This window comes from Aptenodytes patagonicus, chromosome 1 (genome assembly GCF_965638725.1).
Source record: "Aptenodytes patagonicus chromosome 1, bAptPat1.pri.cur, whole genome shotgun sequence".
Taxonomy (NCBI): domain Eukaryota; kingdom Metazoa; phylum Chordata; class Aves; order Sphenisciformes; family Spheniscidae; genus Aptenodytes; species Aptenodytes patagonicus.
In genome coordinates this window covers 136952256-136974936 of record NC_134949.1, presented here as the reverse complement: position 1 = coordinate 136974936, position 22681 = coordinate 136952256, and the positions used below count along the sequence as shown (strand labels likewise).

At 45.2% G+C, this 22681-nt stretch overlaps 1 protein-coding gene across 1 annotated transcript; it reads left to right on the top strand.

The window, feature by feature from the left end:
• Nucleotides 1-3943: 3943 nt before the first annotated feature.
• Nucleotides 3944-14899, top strand: LOC143168984 (organic solute transporter subunit alpha-like). Its single transcript, XM_076356047.1, has 8 exons — nt 3944-4033; nt 6033-6184; nt 6301-6374; nt 7943-8101; nt 11126-11237; nt 12136-12282; nt 13666-13771; nt 14248-14899. Exons 1-8 carry the CDS (start codon nt 3955-3957, stop codon nt 14433-14435), a joined length of 1017 nt encoding a protein of 338 aa, XP_076212162.1. The 5' UTR covers nt 3944-3954; the 3' UTR covers nt 14436-14899.
• The last annotated feature ends 7782 nt before the right edge of the window (nt 14900-22681 follow it).

The following is a 22681-nucleotide window of genomic DNA, read 5'->3' as shown; positions in this document are numbered from 1 at the left end:
GCCACTGTATTTCTTTATTTTTACAGTTGCTGTCAGGATCCAAATAACAAGCAAATGCCATTATTAATTTCTTTAACAGTGATATAGGTGTCCTTCCCTTACATTAATGAGCCACCTTTTCTGAAATGGGCTGGTTTATTACTGGCAGTAAGTGAAAAGTCAACGGCTTTATAGTGGAAAAGGCCAAGTTGCATCTAAGTTCAACTGTGTAATATGCTATAGCTAAGAAACAGGATTTAATTTCATTATTAAACCTGTACGTGCCTTTGGAAGCTGGACAATATTAGTTGACTTTTCGTAGCTGGTTGGGTATCCAAACTTGTGAGAAATCTGATGTACAGTCCTATGGAACTGAAAATTGTTGATTTATTTTTCCAATACAAGCTTTTCTTGTTAGCTTGAACTCAGCTGAACGTAATTCACCCCCCAGGAAAAGTCTTTGAATGTATTTCCCATCTGCACTGGTGACAATGATGTCTCCTAGACTTCCCTACAACCAAAATACGTTAGCCTGTCCTATATGTCCTATGCGATGGAGCTTAATGTTTGTCCTGCGATAGCCTGCAGTATCTCCTGCTGTTCAGTTTCTGAGCCAGGGCTGACATCAGGATTTCTGTCTACAGGCTTGGCCCACCAATATGGGATAGAGGGGCTGCGTCACCTTCTGAAGGCCAGTATGCCTCCTTCGGGGCGAAACCACAGATGGCATTAGCTCCTCCAGACCGCACGCCGTGGCGGCAACGGTCACAACAGGTATCCTGTTCAACAGAGCTAAGAGGATCCAGTTATTCCTGCAGTGAGGCAGGTGAAAATGAAAGTCATCATAAAAATGGAAGAAAGATAGTGCTCTTTAAAAGAAGAGCACACTGGTAGAAGCAAAGGGGCATGTTCCTTGAGAAGAAACAGGTCTGAGCAGTACAGTGTCTGGAAGGGGGCTGAAGCACAAAGTACTTGAAAGCCCCTGGTAAACAGAGGCAGGGAACTGCGTTCACAGGTGGTTTTTATTCTGAGGAACTGTGAAAATCTCTTGATGCATCTAAACGGAGAGGTGATCCATTTATAAATACTTTTCTACTGCCGAAGGTGGTTTTTGTGGCAAATATGTATTAAACTAAAAGGTTAAACCAGAAACTGGAATAGTGAAGCTGGGAGGAAAATGCACTTAGGCTCCTGGGGATTGAAAGGGTTTGCTGTTGGTGTAGAGACCTGGCATGTGGCTTAGACGCCAGTGCAGAGGGGGCACTGCTGAAGAGCCTGGGCTAAGAAAGTGTGCGCAGGGCAGCAGACCTCCAACTGTGGTAGCTGAGGGGTCACGGCATGTTCTTCAGTTTGATTTATTAAATTTAAGGACTCTCAGGCAAATATTGTTGCCAAGAAATAGCCCAGAATGTGAGGAAGAGGTGGTGCACGCTCCCCCCAGATGTACGGCAGCTTTTAAGGAAGTGGATCTAATGTTCGACCCAAAGACGGCAAATGGTGTTTCTAACAAAAAGGAATCGCAGTAGGTATGTGGTTTTGTTTTTAGACTCTATTTTGCGCAAAAGACTCCAGTAGCACCGAGAGCAGGATGGATCTTTACAACAGCAGCTGACAGTTAACCCTTAACCTCTAAACTTCAACCTGTTACTTTTCTATAGGTTTGAGACAGGAAATTCTCTAATGCCATGTCCAGTGTATGCTGCAGTATTTGCTCCAAACTGGTACTGCTGAATGACTAAAATATGACTGTCAAATCCAAAATTGTTACTGTGTGGATTCTTCAATGAATTCTTAAGTCAAAGCAGGCTCTGGGTTTCTTTTAAATACAGTAAAATAGCCATGAGTTTTGTCACTCCTATACTTAACGTGTGAATTTCTTTAACAAAAGCATTGACAAACCTGCCTCATTCATAAAAGGCATTCACAGGAAAGGGATTTTTATTTTTAGCTTTCAGGGAATACAAGGAGCTGGCAACCAAAATAGCAGCAGATGGGAATCCTGTTGTCTCTGCTCAGGAAGAACCTTCAAAGGCCTTGGGCCATCTTTCCATCTCGACAAATCCTAACTTGAGCTTTCGGTCACATTTCAGAATATGTGATCACCTTCAAATAGTTTGATAAAAATCAAGCAAATGGGGTAGAAAATGCATGGTGTATTAAGGCTATTTCCCCCTCTACTAGCAACTGTTTCTTCAGGATGAGTAAACAGACTTCCAAATAGAAAATAAGCTGGAGCGGTGTTTCAAGAATTTTGCCTGTATCTTTCTGCAGCTGGGCAGCAGAAGATGTGCTGGACGGAGGATGCTCCGGGCAGCCTGTGAAGATTGGGCAGATACCACATTCTAACAGCCAGTTACTGCCGCATCCCTCCCGGTGAAACTGTAAAGCTCTCCTCTTCACTTTCAATGCAGTGAAAACAATGACAGCCATGCCAAGGAGGACTCAGACTAAATGGCTTTGGTCTGCAACCAAGCCCTCCTGACAGTAACAGAACGGGCTGACAGGAGCCTCATCTGTCTTGCTCCCAAATCCTGCTGCACTGGAAGGGATCTGCCTTTTCCCAATCGAGTACCTGCTGGTGTTAGCCACTGAGCAGTTCAGTTCTCCTCTGCATTCCTGTGTTCTTGCTGGCAGAGTTTCAGTGTCCAGCCTGCCCTTCCCGTAAAACCTTTGGGAATCCTGTGAAGACTGTAAGGTGGCAGGTTTTACCACAAGGGCCCATGGTGCCTACAAACATCCCACAGTCCCTAAATTCCCCTCCTCCCCTCAATTTGTTCAAGTTCCTGGAATACCACCTTGATGAAGGGAAGCCTCCATACGTATTTTAGCTGGTTTGTGTCTTCCCTTCTTTATCCACTAATTCCTGGCATTCCTTTGCATTTTCTCCCATGCTGATTCCTCAGCTGTCATTTCTGAGGACTATGCCCCGTGGTCCCAAGACCTTTTTCCTGAGTGGCAATAGGTAATTACTGCATAGGTAGTTAGAGGTGTCCTCCCCCTGAACACCACTTTGCATTTACCAAGAGTGTCACCTGCTGTTTTGTCACCCGTTGCTGTAACAATCCCTCTGCTGCTTCTTGCAGCCCGCTTTCGGTCTGACTATCCAGAACAACTCAGTGGGTCACCAAACTCCATCATTTCATTACTCATTCTGTCCTGCTGGAAACAGCCTGAAAAGGCTCAGGCTCCAGAAAGGATCCTTCCAGCAGGTGAAACGTGGGGAAGAGGAGAATCCCTCGGTGTATTCCTACCCTCAATGTGCTCTCCTTCAGCCAGTGCAGAAGAAGATGCAGCTTTTCACCTCATTGCAGCCAAGATTATGGGGAAGTCTTTGGTGAAGGGCTCCATGAAAAGTTCTTTGAACATCTGCTACACTGACCAAGCAACTTTCTGCTTCCACAGGCCCCTGCAGAGAGCGCAGTGCCCAGGGCTGCTCTGACCGGGCTGGGGTGAAGGCGGACGTAGCACTGGCGCTCCTCGGCTGATTCCCCATCCCTCCTCGGCTGGCAGCCCGCGCTCCTGTGCGAGACCCGGCTCCAGGTGCCCTGACACCCTGGGCCTGCGAAGGAAGGGGACGGGGTTGGACTCGCTGGCTTCCCCAAGAGCCCCTCCACGGCGGACGAGCAGAGACGCCGGGAACAGCCGGGACACGGCTCCTCGCAGATGGAGCGAGGAGCGAGGTGGGCGCGTTGCCCCCCCGGGCTCGGCACTGTCCACTCCGCCGGTGCCCGGGGCCGCTGGGCGCCAGGAGGCAGCGCGGAGGCCGGGTCCCGCGCGCCGCCCGCCCGGCCCCGGCTCCCGGGCTAATCATTAACCGTCCCTCGGCGACCCCGAGCAGCCGGGCTGCGCATCGCGGCTCCCGCGCTCCCCAGGGACCAGCGGGCGAGCACCGACCCCCGCCGCCCCTCCGCCGCCCGTCGCCCGTCCCCTCGGCGCTGCCAGGGCATCTCGGCGGCGGCCGAGGGCCGCGCCGCCATGGAGGGCGAGGCGAACGGGACCCTCCACCCGTCATGCGGCGCCAGCGAGCCGCCCTACTCGCAGGAGCTCCTCCAGAGTAAGTGCGGCCGCCCGCCCGGGCCGGGGCGAGGGGGGGAGGCGTGAGGGGGAGGGGGCTGCCCGCTGCCAGGCGGCCCCTCCGCCTGTCGGCCATCCGTTAACGGCCCGCTGCCCGGCCGCGCGCCGCCCTCAGCACCCACCCGCGGCGGATGGCGGTGCCTGCCCCTGCCCCTGCCTCCGCCTGCCCCGCCGCCGTTCTTCCCCGGCGAGGAAATCCCCCAGGCGGAGGCAGGCGGCCGCCCGTCCCGGCCGGACCTCCGCCTGGCAGGGGGCCGAGCTGCCTCTGGCTTCGGGGGAGAGAGAGAGGACAGCACGGCCCCCCAGCCCAGAGCTGCGGGTGGGGGTGTGAGAGAACAGGGTGGTCGGCGAGGGGAAGGGTAGTCGGTGGGGAGCGCCGGGGCCTCCCGGTACCTGCCGAACCGAGCCCTGAACCAGCCCATAGACCTGCGCCTGGTCTCGGGCTCTCCCGTGGTGAGATCTAAGGTGTGGAGACGTCCACTGAGATGTGGACTGCTCCGCCTGCAGCCAAGTCTAGAAGCGTTGGGGTTTTTTGAAGCAGGTTAGGTTAAACAGGCTGGGGCAGAGGCTCACCTTTGCGGGCACTGCTCGATACACCTTTAGATGGGCTACGGCCACAGCAGTAGTTAGTACCAGTGATGAGCATGAACTTCTCCTAAATTAAGCATGACTCCACTGTAGTGCTTTCTTCTGTCTCTGGAAGCACCTTTCTTGGGAGAAAATACACCTCAACTGTCAGCCATGGGTAAAAGTTGATATCCATACCCAGTGTCAATGGAGACAAAAAATCCATCAGCCGTATGTAAATGTTGATATCCATATCCAGCTTTAAGGGAGAAGTAAAAAAGAATTCGGTGAAGGCATCAAGTTTTATCTCAGGCTAGATATATCAGGGGCTTATCCTTACATTGTTTGTATGTCCCACAAACTTCCACCAAGCCTCTAAAAAGTTTGCATGCCTAAGGAAGTTACGCACAAACATGCTTGTCCTGGTTTTGGCTGGGATAGACTTAATTTTCTTCCTAGTAGCTGGTACAGTGCTGTGTTTTGGATTTAGGATGGGAATAATTTTGATAACACACTGATGTTTTAGTTGTTGCTGAGCAGTGCTTACACTAAGTCAAGGACTTCTCAGCTTCTCATACTGCCCTGCCAGCGAGGAGGCTGGAGGTGCACACAAAGCTGGGAGGGGACACAGCCAGGACAGCTGATCCAAACTGACCAAAAAGGATATTCCATACCATATGATGTGATGCTGAACAAAAAAACCTGGGGGGAGTTGGCTGGCAGGGCACAGCCGCTGCTCGGGAACTGACTGGGCATCAGTCAGTGGGTGGTGAGCAATTGCATCGTGCATCACTTGTTTTGTATATTCTTTTATCATTATTATTATTTTCTCTTTTCTGTCCTATTAAATTGTCTTTATCACAACCCACAAGTTTTACCTTTTTCCCGATTCTCTTCCCCATCCCACTGGGCAGGGGGGAGTGAGTGAATGGCTGTGTGGTTAGCTGCCTGCCGGGTTAAACCACGACAACATACAAGGGAAGCAAAGAACTAATACTGAGTAAATACATTTTTGCTTGTAGCCTGCCTGGAAAAGTTCCCAGAATATGTATTCACTGTATTTATTTATATTATGTATTTATTTATATTCTGTTACATATTTACATTCATCTAAGGACATTTGTCCTGGAACGCCACCTTTCTGAAGGGGACTTTTGCATAATGCTTTGAGAACATGGAGGTGTATTCTTCCCATATGCTGTCTGTGGATCCTGGAAAGATTTAGTCATGAACTTAAGTTTTTGAATCATCCTCCATGTGGAGTCAATGGTCTGTGTATGTAGCTAAGGATGAGAGCAAGTATTTGCTGGAATAGGGCTAAGCAGCCCCTCAGAGATGGTGTCTTTACATTAAATGTTTGGAATGCTTATGAAATAAATCAGAACTGTCTGTTTTCTTTTCTCTCTCTGCAGGCCTTGACCTACCAGGGAGATTTCTGTTTGCAATCTTGACTCTGATGACGCTAATTGCCAATCTGGTGTTTGTAGAGGAAGCAGTCTACATCTACAGGAAAATCCCCTCCTCCAAAAGATCAATCATAATTTGGATTAATGCTGCAGCTCCAGTAAGTTATCACAGAAAAGAGATAATATTGAATGTTGAAGATAGGGTTTCCCTGAAAATCCACATGAACCTGCTTTATCTCTGCTCTTTGTACAACCCTCCTCCCTTTCTCTGTAGGTGATCGCTACTACTTCATGCATTGGTATGTGGATTCCTCGCTCAACGATGTTTACAGATTTCACAGCAGCAGCGTGAGTATTCTGCTTGTTTCTAGACGTTGCCCCAAACCCTGAATTTCTTCCCTTTAAACGTCTGCTGCTCTTGGTAAACACAGTCATTTTGTAAATTTAACAATTTAGTAATTTTTGGTTTGAGTTGAAATCTCTTGGCAGCTCTTTCCTGGGAGGTGGAAAATGCTGAAGCAGTTCCCAGTGCTACAGTCCCCTAGTGTGGGAACCTCAGTATGAAAGATCTGTGACTCGCATGTAATTGATCCCTCGGATTGACAGTAGCTTTGAAGCAGTACTCTTTCTTTCCTCTCTCTGCGTGTCATGTGGAATGAGACTCTGACCTGTGACTTCTCTGTGCTTTTACTAATGATGAGCCGTGGAGGTCTATTATTAATGGTGGCAAGTGAACCTCCGATGAGTATATCAATGTAAAAATGGTCTGCAGTTGTCCTGATAAAAGCACTTTCTGTACGAGCATGACAGCTCTGACATGCACAGAGAAGAACGGAGAAATGTGGTCCTTGCTTTCTGGAGGTGATGGCGCCGCCCTGGTAGGCAGAGCCAGGTGGGGGGACGCCGTGGCCTTGGGCACTTCACAGTTGATTTTGGGATGATTTGGGAACCCGCTCCAGGACTCTATCACAGACTCTCATGAATAGCCTCACCCCTTGTCGCATTGCATTTACTAAGAGAGTAGAGTAAAAAAGGAGGGAAAAGGGAAAACACAGTAGCAGGGAACACTGTGAGCATGCAGCAATTTGTGCAGGTAGTGCAGATTAACAAAAACTTCCAAGGATCCAGTCCTATGGCACTTCAAGCCTATCTGAATGCCCCCTCCTCCCTTGCCCAAGCTGCGGGTTCCTGTCCCCTCACTTGCATCCACTACCACTCACAGTCTCCAGCTGCACAGCAAGCTCCTTCAGGGAGGCAGTGCAGCTGAAGAGGACCTCTTTTATTTGATGGGGTTGGATTTCAGTGAATCAGTTCCCTAAATCAGTTTGGGAAAGGGAGGAAAGGGCAGTTGCACGATCTGTAGTTCCTGGGAAGGGCTGAGAATGTGCAGCTGGTGTAGGAGGAAGAGGTGGGGTTGCAGCAGTTAGTGCTTGGATCAGCTTTGGTTGCAGAGGAACCACACCCTGACTGGGGCAGTGCATACAATGATAGCTCTCTCTATATATGAACATAGCCATGTTTGTTGTTGTTAGTTGGTAGGTGGCTTTTTTTTAAAAGGAGGAATAGGACTACTTGTGAAAAGTTTGGACCAGGCAGGACTAGGTAACAGATAGAAAAATATGGCCATAATGACTTGGGCCAGAAAAGCCTGTGCTTTAATATTGACTCTGCCAGTAGCCACCAGTGCGGCTTTGGGAAATTCCACAGCTACTCTGCGCCTCAGTTTATTCCTCTTCCGGTGAGGTTAGGGCAGTTCTGGTCCTCCAAGGTGCTGGAAAGCTGAAGGTTTTTCACAGCTAGTGCTAGAATTTCTGTTGATTGCAAAGCGCAAGCTGTAAAAACCCTGGACAGAAGGCGGCACTGGCATGCAAGAGACACACAGGCAAATTCAAGCTGTCATTTTCTTCCTCTCCTAGATTTTTTGCCATAGTTATCCACAAGTTCCTACTGATGATGATTAAAGAGTGTGGAGGTCAAAAGCTGCTCCTCAGGCAGTTTGAAAATGGTCGCTTCAAGATCAGCACTGGTCCCTGCTGCTGCTGCTGCCTTTGCCTCCCTCGTGTGCGCATCACTAGGTGAGTCGCCCTTTAAGATTTCCCAGCTGGAAAATGGCTGCTGGAATTCAGCCAACTTGGCAAGGCCAGGCTTACAGCAAAGGGCCTCCCCGCTTCCCGAAAGTCAGTCTCAAGCTGTCTCTTTTAAACAGTGCCATCACTTCAGGGCTGTACACCACCACTGATTTATTTCATTATTTATAATGCAGAATTTTGCATAAGAGTCGAGAGCATGAGCTCTCTCAAGTTTAACCCAGTACAGTGTTCCCACTCATAGTAATGTTGAGCACTGGGATATCTCCCCAACTAATCCCATTCTTTCTCAAGAAACCATTTCTATAGCAAGCAGTGGTGTGTGGGAGGAGGAATTTCTACTCTAGAAAACCTAATAACTGAGATTTCAGTTTCTTTTCATTCCAGAAGGGAACAAATGTCTCCAAAGTGGGTATTTTTCACAAGCAGAATTGTCAAATTGAGGCTGTCTTGAAAGAAAATTTCTCTTACTTCGATGAAATTGAAATGTTTCATTCTGATTTTGACTTTAAAACTACTTCAGATAAATGATTTTTAAACAAAAAATAGATGTAATTCCTGGAAAGCTTTGATCTCAATGAAATGGCATTGTCTGGTGAGACAAAAGCAAATATTTTCTTCTACTAAACTTAGTATTAAAGAACCTTTGAGAAGTAGGGTGAAGATGGAAAGCTGCACCTACGGGAGCCAATATACTGTAGCAGAAACCCTGCCTCCTTTGAGCACAGCCTGGTGGGGCTCCTCCTCTGGCTAGTGTCACCCTGTCATTTACACGCCGCTACACAGCCTGGAAGCTTCATGTATTTCCCAGGGCTTTCCTACTGGCACAGAGTATGAGAACGTTTCTCTCATTAAAACCAAAAGCTGAAGGACTGAATGTGCAAGACAGAGACTTTTCTATGAGGGCCTAGTCATTAGTGTCAGAGGGACCTTAGGGGCTTTATGATCTGGTTAAATGAAAGCGGCAAACAGAACGCAGCATAGCGGTTTGTGATGCTTTTGCAAAAATTCTTAATTTTTACTGTAGTAATTCTTCCTTAAACTGCCTCATTTGGTATTAGAATTTAAACTCTTTTTTCCATCATTTTATTTTAATGGAATAACAGTAATTATTTACATGGAGGGGCCATCAAGAAGAATAGGTAGTAAACCAACTGAAAAATATACCTCCAAAAATGGATGTAATACAATGATGTAAAATCAGCAACTACTGATACGGATCTAAGTGACTCCTACTAATTTTCATGGGCATCGGTTCAGACTCGTTTCAGCAGTCAGAGCGGAAGAAATGGCATGGGACAGAGCTGTGCTATAGATCTAATGTGTCACCAGTATATATGGGGTTTTTTTCCCTGTCTGTCACCCTCTGTATAAGTTGTGGTAGCGGGGAGCTTGGGAGAGAATCCTCTACTCTGTCCTCCTGTTGATCAGTCCAGTGACAGCTTACCCAGGATTATATTAGCTAATATTAACTCATTTCAGGAGCTAGATAGTGCCTACTACTGCTGGGAGGAAGGACAGCTGTCTGTTTAAAAAAAAGGCTTTTTGCTCTGCAGAGGGCTTAGGGCTCCTTCTCTGGTGTCTGTAGCACAGGGAAACCCATCTGCTGTCTCTGCTTCTGACTTCTAGCCTTTCCCCATTACAGGGTACGTCTTTTTTTAAACATGGGCAAGCTATACCAGTGAAAGGTCAGTCTCATATTCCTCCTGTAGGTATCTTCTGGGGAAACAGGGAGCTACTCCAAGGGAGGGATTCATTCTTTTAAAAAGCCATATACTCTCGAGCAGTCCTGGGAAAGCTAACGAGGTACAGTAGACTGATGAGGCAAAGTAACAAGCCATACAGTGGGGAGAGGTGTGGCAGAAGAGGTCTGATGGTTAAGAAAGAGACCTGCGTCAACAAGGAAGACAACTCCTGGCATAGCAGTGACGGCACTGTTTGTCATATTATTCTTTAAAGCCCTTTGAGAATAATAAATCTTTGAAAAGGCACACGCGCTAAATGGCTGACCAGTTGTCGGCCCTTCCACATGTGTTTGTGCTGTTCATAACCCTGTGGTTATTAGCTATATTAATTGAGCAATTCCTGTAATGCAATTCCTGTTCATGGCTGTATCCTGTAACGTACTAAATGGCAGCCTGTTGTCTGCTGAGGCATCTCTGATGGCAGCCTCAGGGGCGCAAGGAGCTACAGTGAAGACAACATTAACAGTATGGGAAATACACAGTGATAGACTGAAATGTGAGCCAGCCGTAGCAGCCACAGCTTGTCCTGGGAAGACTGAAGGAGAGTTCAGGTCAGTCAGCTTTCATGTCCTCTGTCAGCAAGTGCATCTCCCCCTTTCCTGGTGACCTTTAATGCTGTCTGGCCAGGTTACTGTGTATGGGCTGTGTTCTGGACACAGTTTAGGCTGACAGAAGTAAGGAAATCCTGAGCTGTCCTGCTGGCCTTGTGCAGTTGGCCAAGTAAAAAATAGTTCCTTTCTCCTGCTAGACTACTGTTGGGGAGCAAAACCAGATGCTTACATGGTAGTACTGATGATGCACTGAAAAACTACCAGTCCTTTCACATAGGTCTGTATGGTTCCCTTTCTTGATCTGCCACAGGACTAGGAAGTGTCTGAGGAGGAAGGCTAAATTGCCCAATTTCATCAGAAAGCTGAAATATTAAGGCAACAAGGCAAGAGCAAGTGGCATTATTGTTCAGAAACTGGTTATGCTGCTACTGGCTCTCTGGTTAGCTTCAGGGCAGAGAAAGACATCACGTTTTGCCCAGCTTTGGTTAGTATGTAATTGCTGCAGAATAGGAAAAGTACTATTTTTGTAGAGACTTTACTAAATAAACACTGGGTAATTCTTGGAAAGATTTTCTAATCTTGAAGCTGTTCCTCCCCAGATTTTAGCCACATGCTACAGGAATGGAAAAGTTTTGCAGTTGACAGTATCCAAAAAATGTTATTAAGGTTGCTAATAAGATTTTGGCCTATGTGATTTTTTTTTTTTTTTTTGCCAGACGAACCCTCTTTTGGCTGAAGCTGGGCACCTTTCAGTTTGCTTTCCTTCGACCCATGCTCATGTTTTTATCAATAGTGCTTTGGACTAATGGGAATTACACCTTTTACAATGTAAGTAAATATTTTAGTCGGAGATGGTCCACAAAATCCATAGGTTTTAGGGTTGATGTTAGCATCTTAGCCTACAACTAAACCGTGAAATCTGGGAGCACTTCCAAGTGAGTCCTTACTGTATTCTTTTGAGACACTGAAGCATGTAATTTCTGCCTTCTCCCAGACTCTCCATTTCCTGGCTTCTTTTGGAAAGAAACTGGGCATCAGGGTGGGTTAGGCATTAGATTATGCTCCAGTATGTTTCCCAGCTTGTATGGTTAGAATAGCAGGACTGCAGGTTGCCCTGTGGGATGTACCTGCCCTGTTTTGTAAGGTACAGCCTTAAGAAACAAGTGTATGTACCGGCATGTAAACAGGAAGCCTAATTTATGTTTTTCTGCAAATCATAGTGATTTTTATGTCTGTGCAAAGTAGAAAAGATAGTACTGCACTTCTGCTTTGTACCATGTAAGCTGCAAGATGATGGAGAAGTCTGTATCTGCTAATAATTTTGCACCTCTTGGATAATTCAGATTAAAAGTAATACATTTCTTCGTTGTTTCATCGTATCAAATAAATTATCCCTCTGAGATGTCATGCTGAATATGCTCTCATGAGCTGCTGAGCATTCCCTGGTGTTGCTGGGGTCAGATTGAGGGGTTGTGTCACTTGTCACCTTCCCAGGCTGAACAGATTTACATGTCCGTGCCTGCTGGGCAAGAGCGCTGTGCTAACACTCCAGTGGGTACTGTGCAGTTTCCCCATGCAAACCCCAGCAACTGCTGCTGCCATCAGCTTTCATGGAGATAGAAACAAGCATTTTAACATCTGCATCATCCAGTTCACAACTTCTTCCTGGAAATGGTAAAATGCACTGTAAAGTTTTATAGGTACGCTTGTTTGATTTGCTTCTCAGTTATCTCCCAAAGGAGCTGCAATATGGATTAGCTGCTTCGTTGGTGTCCTCACCATTATTGCTCTGTGGCCAGTTGCAATCATGTTTCAACAAGTAAAGACTCTCCTTACCTGTAAGAAGATCATCCCAAAGTTTGCTCTTTATCAGGTGAGAAGTTTAATATTTCTGATAAGAATTTCTTTTAACTGCTGGTATAACACTGTCTCTCTGGTTCGTGGTCCTTTGTTGAAAAGTTATAGTATTTCTTTTCCCATTAAATGCATTGTGCAAAGGCATATTTTGACCTGATCAAAGCTGCATCCCTTTGAAGCACTCTCCTTGGCTGCAGTTCAGTTTCAGCTTGAGCCAATTTACCTCTAGTCTCTCAGGAGTGCTGGAGATGTGAAAGCCGCATAAAATCCATTCATCTTTAGGCAACTGAAATCAAAACAGCACCTTCTGCAGGGCTTGAAGGAAGCTTTGTAGATGCAGTATGCTGAAATGCAATGTTAAAATGCTAGTGTGTACTTTTAAAAACTAGGGGAGGATATGGAGCGTTGTGTGGGTGGCTGCTGTTTGAGCATGTCACAACGTTCTGTTCTGACAATATTTTTCTTGGCCATTCTGCACTTCAGAGTTGGATAATAATGAAAATACTGTATGGTAATCATTAAATAGTAAGGAACAGAACCAGATAGGTTAGGTTGAAAAAGCCCAGGGACAGGGCCACCCTCTTCCACATCACCCTGAAGAGAGTACAGCAGAATCCTTGGATATGCATCCTTCTTGAACAGGACGTACAGAAAGGCTGGTGCACTAAGGTTTCTGTTAAGTAAATTATTAAGCACTTACTTATAAATGCAATAAAGAGGATAGGCACACCTGCAAAGCTGCATTAGGGTGAATCCAGGTTTAGGATGGCAAACTCTGTTAATGCGAGAGCTTATACTCGTGCAGTTACACCAGCAGCTAGAGAGACACTTTGATATACCCAAGGCAGCGAAGGCCTAGCTCAGCAAATAGCAGGTAATAGGATGCGTGAGTGATTGTTGCTGAAGCCAAGCTGCGAAGAGTCCTTCAACCCTTCTGGCAAAGAAGCCAGTCCTATATAACTTGGGGAGCACCACATCTCCTTGCTGTGGCAAAAAGAGGAGACAACAGAAAAAACGTTCTTTGAGTCCTTCCTCCACTAAGGGAGACCATATAGATTGACAGGAAGTTTTTAAAACATTGTTACCTATTATTCAGAGCTCAGTATTGTTTAAAATCTCAGCTGGCAGCTCTGTGTATATTGCACCTCCCAAATGAAGGGCTGAGAAGAAACACTTTTCAAACAGAGGTTTAATGTAACGCTCACATTCAGAGCAATATCATCCTGACCTGAAGATGAATTCTGCAGAATGGCAGGCAGCCTGCTGGTAGATGGGAGGAGAGGGAGGGCAAGAAAGGAGGAATGAGGCAAAAGAGGGTCTGTTATGAAAGCAGAGTTGTGGTGTGAACTATAAACCTTTTCCTGGTAGCTAAGGCATTTGTTTTCTCTTTCTGGTGCAGTTTATCCTCATTCTGAACCACTTGCAGGCAGCTATTATCAACATCTTGGCCATGCAAAGAATTATTCGCTGTGCTCCACCACTCTCCTCTTCAGCGAGAGGAGCATGTAAGTTCTTTTGGAAGGATGTTGTTCATGTACTTATAAAGGTGCCAGCTCAGCATTGCTAACTGCAGTATCTGGTGTTTTCCCAAAATACTAATTTCCTGGGATCATGCAGCTTTTGGAGAACCTCAGCTTTTACTTACAAAACCATAACAAAAGTTTTATAGCTGTCATAGTCGCAGAGAAAAACTTGATAATGAGAAGAGTTGGAATCAGAAATGAGAGGACAAGAAATCAACATGCATGATTACTGTTAAATCTCTTGCGTTTTGAATGCATAACTTACTGCGTGCTTATTGATGGGCAATACTGTAATTCTGTAACTGATTTTATTGCCGAGTGTGAGAGATGCTCCGTCATGGGGACAGGATGGTGAAGTTTGTTCCTTTTGCACAGATGAATATTAATAAGCCAGGTATTCACTTTGTGTCTGATAGTCATTTTTTGGGGCTTTTCTTTGCCTCCCTTTTTTTTGGCAGATATGACCCAGCAGCTCCTCATCATGGAAATGTTTCTGATAACTCTAATCTCAAGGGTGGTCTATCGGAGAAGATACGATGACCTAGAGCCTCCAGAGTGTATGGCTGAAGAAGCTGGGGACAACAAGGAGGCTCCTAAGTTTATCCTGAATGGTGCAGTTAGTGAAGATGGATTGCCAAGGGTTTAGAAGCCCCGGTGCTCCTATTCTGCAGGAGCTGGAAGCTCAGCTTCAGGAGCTTGTATATTCTTGCACCACAAATAGCCACTGTCTGTGTCGGAACAACTTCTGCAATAAATGCCTGTGAGCTGTAGTACTGAAAGGACCACTAGTGGAAAGATAACCCCGTTTATTCTCCAGTGCTATATACATGGTGTGAGGGTTTTCATACCATGTAATTTAGTAAGATTTCATACCATTTCATACCATGTACTTTTATGCTGTTATCGAACACTTGATGGTAGCCAAACTGTCTCACAATGTGATTTTATTTTATTTTTTAGCTACTAGAATGGCTATGATTTAGAGTTAATCCAGAGTCATTCTTGTTCATCTCTTTTGACTTTTTTAAATCTTATTTCACCCTGGATTACTGTCATACGTCCAACACAGCATTTTCCTGTCCTTCCTCCATTAAAATTTATCAGCTCTCACTCTGTGCCATGAGCTCACCATAGCTAATTCTGATCAGTAAATACATTTGCATATGGTTGTTCTGAAATCCCCAAACCTGTCTGGGCTCTCCACCTACATAAATGATGATCTCTTTAGGGCAAGACTTTTTACATTCCTTGGCAATTCATCTCCTAACTTGGTAAATACACAGTTGCTGTTTGTAAATATGTCGCTGGCAGATATTCTTCCTAGGGATGGCAGATTCTCTGTCACTGTCCTGGAAAAAGAAAGTAGGAGTTAGAGTCCGAGATGTCTTCTGCCACTGCTCTGTGATGGTACGTGGTGCTTTGATTCTCTGCTTGGAAAATGGAAATAATGATACTCGGGATCCTTGCGATAAAGGTGTCTGTGGGGACAAGAGCTATTGAAAGGAATCTCTTTCAAAAAATCCTTACCTTCCCAGCTGCTTCACTGCAAATCTGACCTGCCCCGGCATCCAGTAGGATGTCAAGTATTACTTCAAGATCTCAATTCACACCCATTGCTCTGTTTTGCATAAACCAGTTTTTACTTTTTGCAAATGATCCTGATGTTCTTCGTTGACCCTAATTGCTTTGGATTAGCTCACTATAATTTATAAAATGATACTGTGTTTAGTAAGCATTTGGATGTTTGTTGGGATGGGGGTGCAGCGCCATATACTAGCACTCGTCTATCCTCGACTAGTCTGATCCCTAGAAGTAAATACCCAATCCACGCAGCAAGAATGCTTATTCCCTACAGAGGCTGGGAAAATGTTTCATGTTGGAAAATACGTTAATAACATCTTTTACCTATATTGTATCCAATATAGCTTATCATCAGAGCAAAGCTAGGCAGATAGTGGGGCTTTATTTTTAGTTTACAAGGAATTAAAATGAGACAACTGAGCATTACTGGAAAATGTTTTCTGTAGCGGTTCTGCGAGGGTTATGCCTTGGTGGGTGGGATCTGTGGCATGGAAGAGCAGATCCATGCGCCATAGCATGGACAGTGCATTCAAAAACAGATGGAGCGTATGGAGAAGTGGTGGTCTCTGTAGGTCCAGCGAAGGCAGCTGCTGGGGCACAGCAAGAGTCTTCACCCATCACTGTTGGTCTGGTATCTGTCGTGTCTCTGAAGTGCCTGTTAAATATATCTTGTAGACATCAGCGTGGGCCTGATTTAGCCACAGGTATCACTAGCTGTTATGCTTTTGGGTAGATATTTAATATTTGTTCTGATCTTCGTCTGACATTTTTCAGCAATAAAATGTACCGTGGTGATTGTCAAACAGATGTCAGATTTGGCAGCGAAGACGTGTCTTTTTACTATGTACAGTCATGGAGGTCTCATTCCAGAAGTCACTTGCTTACACAGAACCCTTTTCAGAGCAAAATTGGACATATTTTACCTTAATTATGTGCCTAAGAGCTTTCCTGAGTTACAGCTTATGTGAGTGCAGTAGAATGTATGGGTCTTATTGTTACAAATTTCTTTTTTTTTTTGAGCTTTTTAAATGAAGAATTTCTTCCCCACCTCTGGCTCAGACCAGTAGCTGTAGCCTGCCTAATCTAGGTGTGGCGTCTAGGTGGGTGTCTGGGAGCTAGCAGCCAGGGGCAGCAGGTGGCCTGCATTGCAGTGCATTCATTCAGGTGCTCTTGAAATTAAAACATTGCAAATCACAACCTCTAGGTTGGACCTTAGGCGAGTCTGAGTATGGAAAAACAAAACAGAAAGATGGAAATTCCTCCAGTCTCAGTTCTGATAAGGATCCCTTTCAGGTCAGTGAAAAAAAAATCGCTTTCAATTATGTGTTTGTGATTAAAGCATTGGAAAACATTTAATAAAAGCTAGAAGATAAATTTCACAACTCATTTTGTACAGCTGCTGTAAAGTAATGAGCATTAAGGTGAGCGCATAACCTTTATGATATGTTTGCTTGGAATTACCGTGTGAGGAAGAGTAAAGGTAATTTTATCGGTGTCTTTTGTGATGATAAAAGGCACAAACACCATTAAATAGAAAGATAAGCGTACACAGAGATGTGTGATCGAAGGTTAAGAGAGTTTCGGCATTTGGAAGCAATTCACGAGAACACAGGGGAAAAGACGAGTTACGTGTTTTGGGTGGCCATGCGCTGGGGATGCAGGTGTGAAGGTGAGCGCTGACCATGAAGCCTCCTGGAGGCTTCCCCCACATAGGGGTATGCAGCATGAACGGTACACGCACAAGGGGGGAGAATGAACGCTAGCACCTTGTAACGTGGCAGGAGTGGGTTGGCAAACAAAAGCTGCTCAGTGCTCTTCTTTTCCATCTGCCATTCAAGCTATTATTTTTAAAATAACACTAACTGAATCCCTCCTGTTCCAGAAGACCATGGTGCGGGCTCCTGTTGGCTGCAGCATGGGCAGCGCTGGAACCTTGAAGAGGTCCCCGCGGCAGACCTCCTCCCAGTGGCAAGCCGTCATTCCCTGGGTAGGGCTAGCTACGGGGGGGGGGCAGTGAAGAGTGTATTTAAGTGCATGCCTTTGTGTTTCATGTGCGTCAGCAGCAAAGGCCTCATGACTTAATATCCAAAGGATTTGTTTAAGGTGTTAAGAGGGTGCTCTGCTGATTATAGACCTTTCTATCCCTGCCTCCTCCCTCCAATTGTCCTAGCCAGTCCTGCACCCTCACACTTGCCCCGGCCTCTTTCTCCCTGCTCTGGAGAAAAAAAACATGGAGTGCTCCTCAGGGAGGTGGTGCAAGGGCATAGGCTCATGCCTGCAGACCCGGGGCAGCCAGATGACAGAGCCTCCTTTCTATGCAGCGTCTGTTTCCCAAGAAAGGCTGAGGGGAAAAAAAAAAAAAAGACGGTACAAGAGCTGAACTGTGATCCCATGGTTCCCAGAGCTGGAGTAGGGGAGGAAGTTAGGTAACACAATAAGGATACAAACAATGGTAAATTGAACAAGTTAGGGAATAGGTAGATTTAGTGTAAGCGGTAGAGAAGCCCAGAAGAAGACTCACAGATAACAGAGAGGAAGGTAGCAGCCGTTTGCTACACAGCTAATGAAAATGCTAGAATAGGTCTGTGGCAACAACTCCACCTTTTGGAGGTGCCACTTGGCTTCCTTACCCTTTTAAACAAGGTCTGACTGCTGCTGACAGTTTGAATGCTACTGCTTTTACTGACAGCCTTTCACGTGTTCCTTCAGGACGGATCATGAATCTGCTTGTACCTCCCTAGCTCCCAGGTAAAAGGGATTGCTATTTTTAAGACACAATTTGTGGGGGAAGAGAGCTAGATAACACACTGATTTTTTTACTGCTTTAGATCCCTTTAAAAGTGTTAACTAGGTAATTCTAACAGTTGTCTGGACTCGGTGAGCAAGATCATCTTTGTTTTAGCAAAGGGAAACCGAGGCAGAGAACTCTAGAGAACTTGCCCAAAGCCACACAGGGGAATTTTCTATCTGCTAGGATCAGGCTGCAGAAGTTACCCAGTCTCACCTCCCTGCTCTCAGAAATGCTGCCTCTTAAATGTGGTAAGATTACAAATTAATCCAAGAGTGTCTGAGTTAAATAATGGTTAGGCGAGTTAGATCATGGTTAGATAATGCATCCACCAGAACAATAAAATGAATTGCTCTCAGCATTCATAACGTCATTCGAGTAAGAGCTACAGGTCAGAGCATCTCTTTGTCAGTTGTGGAATTGGTGCGAAGAACAGACCTCTGTATTGTTGACTTGCAAGAGGAAGTAGGCAGAATATCTTAGGCTGTTTTTCTCTGCTAAGTCACACCTCAGTATAACTCCCCACAGATCATTGTGCAGCCTTATTAGTAGATGTACTGACTCCTTCCACAACCCTTCATTCTTTACTTCTCAAAATTCTAGTTCCTATTAAAATGTCTCTACATGAAGACAATCAAAGCAGCGCATTCAAAGAGCTCAGAACTCTGTTTTTGCAGAATATTCTTTTTTGCCATTTCTCAATTCTTGTTACCCTTTCTTTCTTTACATTCAAAAACGCTTGTTGCACCTATACTGATGCCACTTTCTGCCAAATAATCAAGCAGCTGGTGTGCCAGCATAGCGCTTGAAGGCACAGGTGCTTCGTGACATACCTAAGGCAGCTTGAAGTCTCAGAATATTCTTTATTGTTCTTCAAACAAGGAAAAGAAAACCCTACTGCAGAAAGTGCATTGAAAAATGGGAAGAAGATTTTATTGAATAATTTCTACATTTTTGTGGGAGAAATCAGATTTAAATTTTGGCAATATTTTGGACGTTTTTGGTCAGTTCTAGGGAGAGAGAAGAACTGTCCAAAGGCAATTTCCCCTTCATTTGTGGATGTCTCTTCCCTTCACAACTACAAATAGGCCACCTTCTTTAAGACCTGACTGCCCAGCATCCATTATGCAGACAGGGTCACAGCACACGTAGACAACTAATGGTAGGATAAAGTTACTTTTGTTTCCTTTAATGCAATTTAGCAGCTGAAAAGTGTCAGTTTCCCCTGCAGAGATTCAGGCATCGGGTCACGGATGCGTTCTGGGATCTAAGGCATAGTTTTGATACAGGCTGAAATTGGTTCAGACATCTTAGAGAACTGCTAAGCTGTGAGAAGGCGCTGCAAGACATTCTGTCTGCAGAGCAGAGCCATGAGAAGAAAGGTAAGATTGCTGGCAAAGGGGAGTGTGTTGACACAGGGATAATTAGCAGCTCAAGGGTTCTTGAAGGGAAAAACCAACATGAAAAACATACAAAAGCCTACAGAAACAAAACCAAGTAGCCCGAGGATGGCAGTTTAGCAATGTCAGTGATCAGCCCTTTCCAAGCGGCAGCAGAAGCCAACCCTTCCCCTCTTGACTGAAGGCTGCCCAGCCAGCAGTGACTCCTTGGGTGCCTTATCAGGGGTGGCGGGCACATTAGCTTGTTAGCTCTACCTACGCATTGTGTATATTGACCGATAAATCATAAGTTTTACTCTTTTAAGCTGTGAAATCCTTTTTGCGGAGGCTTGGTACGTAGCAAAAGGCACCCAAACGAACTGACCCAGAGGGGGAAGGTTACAAAACAAGGGAGAACTATTCAGTATGGGCAGCACCTCCTCCTGTATCACCCTTTGAGAACCACTGCCTTAGGAACCAAAGGAGGAGTTAGGAATAGCATGACAACGACTTCTGAATTTATATTCATCCTTTGTTGGAAATTACTGAAAAAGGTGAGTTTCTGTGTCTCCTTGTAGCCTTGCCATACCCAGACAGCAAAGGGTGTGAGCTAATTGTTAAATTCAGTTCAACAAGTTCCTCATTAGGGGGAAATTACCTGAGTTTGAAATCTGCTAATTTTCCAATCAGGGTGAGTGTTTGCACTTGTGATTTGGAAATAATTAACACATGGTATAACATCAAAACCTATGTAAAGCCTAATGGTAGAAGGACTAATTTCCTTGGCATGAAAATGGTGTGCTCAGTTTCCCCAGAGCTCTATTACTATCCTTTCAGGATCGGTATCTGCTGTGTAGGGTGTTCTAGTATTTATTTAGATTGATTCTCTGCAGAGTTGTACTTTTTTATGTTAATTTTGAAAAACCGAACCATTATTTTCCAGGGCTATGAGTAATTTCTTTATTTTGAAAGATGCTGTATTTATTTCTTTTTCTTCCTGTCAATACAGACTTTCCTGGAATTACTCACTTCTATTATCTCTAAAAGGAGATCATAAACTGTGATTTTAGACCAGGGCTTTAGCCTGAGTTCTGCAAACTTGAAGACGCACGTTCACAGGAGAGCCATGTTCTGATCCTTAAGGGCATTCCTAGGCATGTGAATGCCCTGTAGTATTTAGAAAGGAAGGATGTCCAGGTAGGACAATTAATTAGGACAGCAGATGTGTACATGGGAGAAACAAATGTAGTTGGAAAACACAAACTAATTTTCTACCTTAAAGTTTCAGCTATTGATATAACCCTGATCATCACCACTTCTATGTATTATCAGATAATATTAGCTGGTCTAAACCAGGTGTTATTTCTGCTAAATGATGCTACCCTTATAGCTTAGAGCACGGCACTAGTACAACTCAGTGCATTAGTGACCTCTCACCAGGAAGCGTGCAAGGGAGAGGAGCGATTTATTCTCCCGTAGCTGAGTCAACTCCACCTGAGGGTGTCGTTAGTCCTGCTGGTGTGAGTATACTGCAGCTTATTGTCAAGAAGAGTGTGACTTGACAGCTACAGAGAAGGAGAAGAGCCCGTTCCACGTGAGCAGGCAGCGTGCAGCAGAGCACAGGTATATTATCTGGACTAATGCCTAGTCTAGAAGCAGTCCGGTTTTGGCCACAGGCGCAGTGACACAGAGCGTGGTGCATGAGCTCTGCTTGCCCACGATTAGCATGTGGGGCTTTTCATTGCCTTTTGTCACCGCATTGCCTTTAAACCCCCAAGACCTCCAAGCACAGCCTCCCGCAAAAAAGCAAGTCAGCAAGGGTAGGGTAGCTTTAAATGGCATCTGACCTACCAAGGCTTTGTCGAGCAGCGTCTTTTAGGCAGAAAGGCTGCCCCGCGAAGCCCTAGGAGGGAAACGTGGGTCTTTCTGCACAGCCCTGTCTTCTTGCATGTCCGTGGATACCTATGGCAACTGTTTGCACTGAGATAGGTAGGAGTTGTGTTTCAAGCACATGTGAGTCAGCACTCCGGAATTCTCTTACTGGCTTAATATCTCTGACTTAGGTAACCTGTTTTGAACACTTCCAATGTCTTTATTGTTTTTTCTTCTCAATGCATTTTTGGATGAATGTAAATAGAGCTTGCGTTTCTTCCTTCACAGAAGCAGCATTTGTGATTTGTGTGCATGCCCATTGAGTAGCATTTGTGCTGCCAGAAATGCTACACACAGGTGGTAGGGATTTGCATTTTCATGCAAGCTGAGGATGACTCCCTTTCTCGGTCAGTTTTGCTTTTTATAGCTCGTTGCTTATGAATTACCGTTGCTTCTGAAATTCTGGACTGCGATTCTCCTATCATTTTTCTGTTGCTCTATTTCTGTTCACCTGCCTACTTTTGTTCATGACATCAGCTGCTGCTACTTGTGTGCTTCAGCAGAAATTGTTCACTTCTGAATTGGTTGTTTTGGTTATAGGCAATATTTCCTATGTCAAATCCCCAGAGCTGTGAGAGCATCTTCTTTTCTCTCTCTTATGTGGAGCATCCCCCCTTGCTGCTCACACGTAACATGAAAAACAGAGCATGAGCAAGGGAGCCTGAGGGGCTAAGATATTAAAATTCATGTTTTTGATTGGAGATGATTGTTTATTTTTCTGAAGCTATTTATTTTCTGTATGGGCCTTACCTTTTACTTCCAAAAAGGATCACATTTCAAGCTCTGGTCAAGTAACCCTTATTTCACAAGAAATACATTGGCCATTTCATTCCAGTTCTTACTGAGCAGCTATTGTGTTACAAAAGACACACCTGGCAACTGGGGGATATTTTTTTCTGCAGTGCCAGCTGCCTTGGGAGTTGCTGAGGAACCTACACTGCACGAGCAAGGAAGATCAAAGCCGTTAGGGCATCTGCCAGACCGAGTCCTGCCTGTTGTCTGCCTGGGGATAATGTTAAGGAGATAAAGCTCAACCAACTGTTTCTTTCTTCCTCTCTTAATCTTTTGGTTACGCGCTGCTTTCTACTAGGCAACCTCTTCTTCCATGCTCCCTCCTCCCTTTGAAATTCTCTTCTTGGAGGCCTAAAGATGGCAGCCTCCTGCCCGCAGACTGCCTGGGGAGAACGGCCCCTACCACCGAAATGGGAGATG